The following is a 6145-nucleotide window of genomic DNA, read 5'->3' as shown; positions in this document are numbered from 1 at the left end:
TCCCCGAAGGCAGCCCCGCAAACACCCGCCACCACACCGGTCGCGCCCTCCCCCGCAGGAAGCGGCGGTGGCGACAACAAGATGGCCGCCAGCCACCGCCCTCCTCGCGCAGCAGGGGCGGGACCGTACGCGGCCCCGCCCCCAGCGCGGAGTCTAGCGGGCTGCGCGGGGGCGGTGCTGTGGGGGAGGCCCCGCCCAGCGCGGCGGGAAGGGAACGTGGCGGCTGCTGGGGGCGTGGAGGGCGTTGGGGCTCCGTCCCGTCGCCTCCCCGCTCGCCTACGCTGTAGCTGCCGCGGGGGTCGCGGTTTGGCTCTGCCCACGCTCCCGGGAGGAAACCCGATGGAAGAACAGCCCAACCTCCTTCCGAAATCGGTGGGAGCGTGAGCTGGCGTCACCTCCGCCATGGCACCGCCGCAGCCTGCCTTCAACCTGCGTGTCCGCCGTGGTCGTATCCCCGTAGCGGCATCTCCTGTGAGCCCTGAGGCCCGGCCCCGCCTGAAGAGGTGGCTCTTGCCACCCACCTCGCAGCCCCAGGCCACGGGCTCGTCCATCCTTCCTTGCCTTACCCCTCCCTCCTTCCCTTCCCCTGGTGCTGCCTAAGCAGGCGACCATAAATGCGTTCTTCGATTCGTGGGGGCTTGCAGTTATCTAGAGAAGAGGGCAAGAAGGGAGCGCTTGGAGCAGGCTCCCGCAGCTCAGCCTGGAGTAAGACAGCTAAACCTCCGCCCTCCCCACACACACCTTAGCGCCTTATGAAAAGGCAAAGACCTTGATCCATGGAGACGGGCAGATTCAAATCAAGCAGGAGAAGCAGCTCCTTCCTTTCAGCAGTAACTTCTGCTGTTATGAAGACGTCTGCGTTGACATAGTCCATGTCTGTCTATGCCGCTCCCTAAGGTGCAACTAGCTTGGAGCTGGTTCTCAAGCTTTGCAGATACCCCCGTTCCTAGGATGTCAATGTCTGCAGGAGAAGAGGATGACTAGCAGAAGCTTTTAACTATTTCAGTCATTTGTCTGAATTTCTCAAATATTTTACCAAGAAGAGAGTTCACAAAGGCTGCACAGCAAGTCTTCAATGTAGATATACAATGCGAATATCTTTTTCCCCAGTCATTTTTGTAAGCAGCTGGGCTGTTTTCCCTTTCCTACAGGACTGCGATTCACCTACTCAACAGCCAGAAGAACAGCAGCAAGTAAAACAGGGGATATTGCTTCAAACTAGTGCCTGGTGTGGCCTTTTCTCAGCCTGAGTCCATCTAACTGTGCAGCTAGACAGCGACCTGCCAGCCATAAACATTCTGCATTTTGCTGTAAGTGACCCAAGGATACAGAGGAACTTCCCTCTTTCTTGTCTTCCATGTGGACAGAAGTCCATTACATGTCCTGACTACAATGCAATTTATCTTCTGTCGTGCGTGTTACTTTCTGTCTTCAGTTATTTGGGGGAAAAAAATAACTACTGCTTCAGATTTCCCAAGTTATCGTTTAATGTATTCATATGTAAAATGTTCAATCTCAGAACAGGAATTACAAAATAATCCTCTGGGAGATCACAGTTAGCCTGTTAGCATTAGTTGTAGCACATTGTTCAAATTAGTCTCTTTTCAAAGAGACAGTTCACCAATAATTGTGCTAAGCTTAGTGGTTTTGTTCAATCAATTTTCAGTGTAAATTATACTTGTTCTAATAGTATCAAAATCTTCCTTCTAGGTACAAAACTAATTTACATTTGCATTTTTTACGCCAAGTAAAATGATGAATAGTGATGAAAGATCTAATTTTAAAACAATCTTTATAAATCAAAGGAAGTGTCAAGACTTCAATAGAAAACAAACATTGAGTATGATGTTATACTGGTAATTAAAAAACCACTGAGTAGAAAACAATTAAAAAAACCTTAGCACTTCAGAGCTTTCAAGCACTCTGTAAGCATCTATTAACATTGACACATCACCCCATGCATTGGGAGCTGCCCCCATCTCAGAGAGGTAAGAGAGAAAGGGAAAGAACAAGGTGATTTACCCATGGTCACAGAGGTGAGTGTTCAAGTCAGTGTTAGATTTCAGAAGCTCCTGACTCCCTTTCCGTGCCCAAACCACAGTCCTTTCTTGGGGAGTGGGAGTAGGAGGAGGCAAAGGGGAACAGGGTAGGTTTCCCACGCTTTCTGATTTGAGGATCCTGGTTTTTACAATGACTGCCCTGATTGAAAGAGTTCCAACTTTTGCCTGCATGCCCTTCTAGCTTCTCTTCACACCTCCTATCAGCTCTTCTGCTTTCCAGCTGCAGACTTTGAAGGGTTCCATGTGAAAAGCAAAGTTGGAAATAAAAGCTTACTGAATAGAAACTTTTCCCAGGTCTTACAACCACTTTTAAGAATGTAAAATAGTCACACCAGCAAAGTGCTATTCACAGCTAGGATCTTTCCACTCTTTTCCCCTCTTTACAGGTAATTAGAAAAAGGTCTCACATGGTTGGGCAGCCTGTAACAGTGAGTAAGGTGGTGTGTGCGACGTCAAGGGAGATTACAGTTTAGGAGGATAAGACAAAAGCTGACCAGAAAACTAGAAATTTAAAATTATTTATATTTAATATTTATAATAATTATTTCACAGTCTAAAATGAATGCAGTAAAAAAAATGCCCTACCCATTGTTACCCACCTGATAGGATTCATATTAATACTAGGGAGAAAATAATTCAAGTTCTTGCATCCAGGATAATAATAAGTCACTGTGGTCTACACAAATAAAAAAGGATATTATAATGCTATTCTACACAAATCCTACATTCCAAAGTTTTTAGGAAAATTCAGGCTTTAAAAGTCTTTCCACTTCTACTATTAAATAACTGTTTGTACAATGCATATAAAAAGACCATTCAGATTATCTCTCCTGGGAAAAGTCAATATATCTTACTACTGTAACTAAAAACTTGCATCAAGTAAGTCACTTGATGTACCTTATATATAAAAAAGGGCATTTTTAAAAGTAGTGTCCATATGTCACAGCAATGTGTCAAGTTCCTTTAATTCTGGTTACAAATGTTCGTTTGAGACCTTATAGAGTTCTTTAAGCTTGTCAAACTTTGACCCCCACTCTCGGAGGCAATCGTAGTTTAGATCTTCATCACCACTAATGGAGTCTAAGGAACTAAGGCTCCCTGCTAGAGAGCATTGTCCTTCTAAGCAGTAAAAATGAATAGTGTCAGCTGGAAGACTCTGTAGATCATTGTCTGCATCCCAGATGATTTGAGAAACATACTCCTTGAAGTCTGGGACACTGGTAACAGCTGATGTTGACTGTTTTTGATGTGCATGTTTTGGGAGTGAGACTCTTTTTGGGCCAACGGGTGTCCTGGAGTGTGGAGCAGCTGCCCTTAAGGTGAAGTGGGGAACGGTATGGAGAGGTTTCTTCAGTTCATCTATATCGTAAGCATTCTGGGAAAAAAAAAAGAATGAAAATATTAGAGAGAAACAACACAAAAGGAAAGAGGTTCAAAAAAATGTTTTAAAACTCAATGCAACACAGAACTGGATTCTATGAGTCTTCTGGAAGCTGAAGAGAGGGCCTAGTTCAGATCATGCCAAATCCCTTTGTGTAATGAGAGTCTTCAGCTAAAGCAAGAATGCTGTCTCCAGAGCAGCCCCCTCAAGGGTGGCCACAGATGACCAGCATTGTGAAAGGTACAGATTGCATTGAAACAGAAGCCTCCCACTCAAGACTACTTCAGATTAAAAAAAGAAAAAGAAAAAAAAAAGCCAATTGGATAAGGACAACAAGCTAAATAAAAGGTCTGGGAAAGGAAGGTGAGCAGAGGTTGGATTTGCACAGACTGGACTGAAGCTGCATCATACCTGGTCACGTTCTCCACCTCCTTCTTCATTATAATTGAAGACATTTTCTCTAACATCCTCCCAGCTTTCACGCTCTTCGGGAATGTGGTAAATTCCTCCTTTCCGAAACCCTGAACTTCCCCACTGACTCCACACTGTGTAGGATACCAAGAGTGCTGGAAGAAATAAAGACACATATTTGTTATATGACACGTGACAAAGTATGATGCATGATAAATAGTTATATGACTCCTGAGATATTAAATCAACTCTTAATTTGATAACCAAATTCCCAGGTAAGAAATGCATAATTGTTAATATATAAACAACTTATATTCAGGAATGCAAAGAATCATCTATGTATATTACATCATAAACTTCATTAAAAGGGTATTTTACTTACCTAAAGGAATCCATTTAAATAGAAGGCATTTTGGCCAATCTCTGGCCTTTCACCAATCCTGAGTAAATAAGATACCCAAAGTAAGTAAAACACTGTTTTAATGAAGGTTACAAGTGTAATATAATCATGGAGTCTTTACTATTCTGAGATGTGTATGCAGTTTATCAATACAAAAACAGTTTTAAGGTGTTACTAACTTTTCAGTCAAAGTATGCCTGAAACTGGACATTCTGAATATCTCTTTCTGCTCCACACTCTTAATGAGGCTTGCCTGCTAAGATAATAAACTTTCTAGAGAAAGATCTCTTCCTTCCTAATATGTGAATAGCAGGTCCTAGCTGTAGATCCTACCCGTTAGAATGTAAGGGCTCAGGTGGGAGTTTCAGATGGATGTGGCTGCATCCAGATTTGCACACACATAGATGGAAAGCTCTTACTTAAGAAGGATTGAAAATAAGTGATTCTGAAAGACAGAAGTCCTAAATTTCCTTGAACTGGCTTCAAAGCAAGTAAACTGCAACTATGTGCTGATGCTTATCTCTTAGCATCCTCAAACAAACACCCAACTGGTGATCTCCAGAAAAAATGAAACACTGATCACAACATCCAAGGGTAAAGCAGACTTGATTCAATGGAGCAACGTACAAGATTAAAAAGGAAGAAAAAAGGTACTTGCTTTCCTACCTAGGAAGACAAGGAGGCACATGCTGATTGCCAGAATAGAGCCAGAGCTGAGTCCAACAGGTCTTCCAGCCTTCACCTGGCTAATTTCACACCATCTTCCCTTGTAACCTTCGGGGCACTGGCAGACAGTCTTGTCTTGGGATTGAGCCACACAGGTACCCCCATTCCTACAGGTCCAGTGTCCACAAGGTGATGAGGTACAGTGTCTGAGCCCTGTAAGGTTGTCAGTCACTTCTACTTTCCCAGCTGGACACCTGAACAACAAAAGCAGAAGATATCTTTTAGGCAAGCAAAGCACCTAGTGTTGTATGTTGTTTTGTGCAAAGTTTGTTACTATTTATTTAAAGCCAATAATTAAAGTCTTTTCAAACAAACAACAAATACACATTGAGAGTATGAAATACATGTGAAGTCTAACATAGTGAGATAGTAGGCTTATGAAAACATGAACATATGCTCTGCTTTCCCTGTCCAGAAGATATACAGAAGAGTTTCACTCCTTCACACACAAAAAAAGTATCCATCAGCTTCTGAAGAGACTAACTCTTTTTCTACAGGTGTGTTCAAACGCCTATAAGGAAATGGATAGCTGAGATCAATTGGAAAAGGGCCAGCAAGCACTCAGTATAACCTTTGTAATGTTCATTTGGACCTTTGGAAGAGACGTCATTGACCTCCTCAGAATCTTGTCTTTTAGGACTGGGAGAAAGTGATTTCTCTGATTATGTAATTGGACAGGCCATGGAGGAATGCTGTGAGGGCACACACCTGCTTTTGCAGTCCAAAGAAGAAATACTAGTGAATAAATAGAAGAGCCTTCATACTGTTCTTTCACAAGTAGACTGAAGAAAGGAGTGTCCCAAGACACACTTCAGATCATCTCACAGCCTCTTTCAGCAATGAATCACCAGGCCTCAGAAATGCCAAATCTTGGCTGAACTGAAGGAATTCAAGTGGCTCCTTCTCCCAGTCCTGCATGTATTTATGTTTGTTTTTTTTAAACAGAAATGCCTGTATATTGATTTGCATATTTCAATATATATTTTGAAAATTTTCTTTAAAAGGTGGATCTTCTCCAAGAAACTAACTGTGTAGGATGCCAGCTGGTGGACTTGGTTCTGACCCTGGGCAGCCAATTTTCGAATCCAGTTTTGCGACAGTCTAATTTTGAAAGTCTTATTGTTTCATACAAAGTATGACTAATTTCAACTTCCTTACAGAAAATTT

At 42.8% G+C, this 6145-nt stretch overlaps 1 protein-coding gene across 1 annotated transcript in view; it reads right to left on the bottom strand.

Annotated features, from left to right (window-relative positions):
- Positions 1 to 3033: 3033 nt before the first annotated feature.
- The window catches only part of LOC104343251 (neural-cadherin), a 60576-nt gene continuing 57464 nt past the window's right edge, over positions 3034 to 6145 (bottom strand). The window contains exons 31-33 of the mRNA XM_086465798.1: positions 4919 to 5172; positions 3853 to 4007; positions 3034 to 3435 (exon numbers count right to left, since the gene is read on the bottom strand). Coding sequence (XP_086321924.1) covers positions 3034 to 3435; positions 3853 to 4007; positions 4919 to 5172 — 811 coding nt within the window. The remainder of the gene's footprint in view (positions 3436 to 3852; positions 4008 to 4918; positions 5173 to 6145) is intronic.

This window comes from Leptosomus discolor, chromosome 5 (assembly GCF_034619465.1).
Source record: "Leptosomus discolor isolate bLepDis1 chromosome 5, bLepDis1.hap2, whole genome shotgun sequence".
Lineage (NCBI taxonomy): Eukaryota > Metazoa > Chordata > Aves > Leptosomiformes > Leptosomidae > Leptosomus > Leptosomus discolor.
This window is presented reverse-complemented; position numbering and strand designations above follow the sequence as displayed.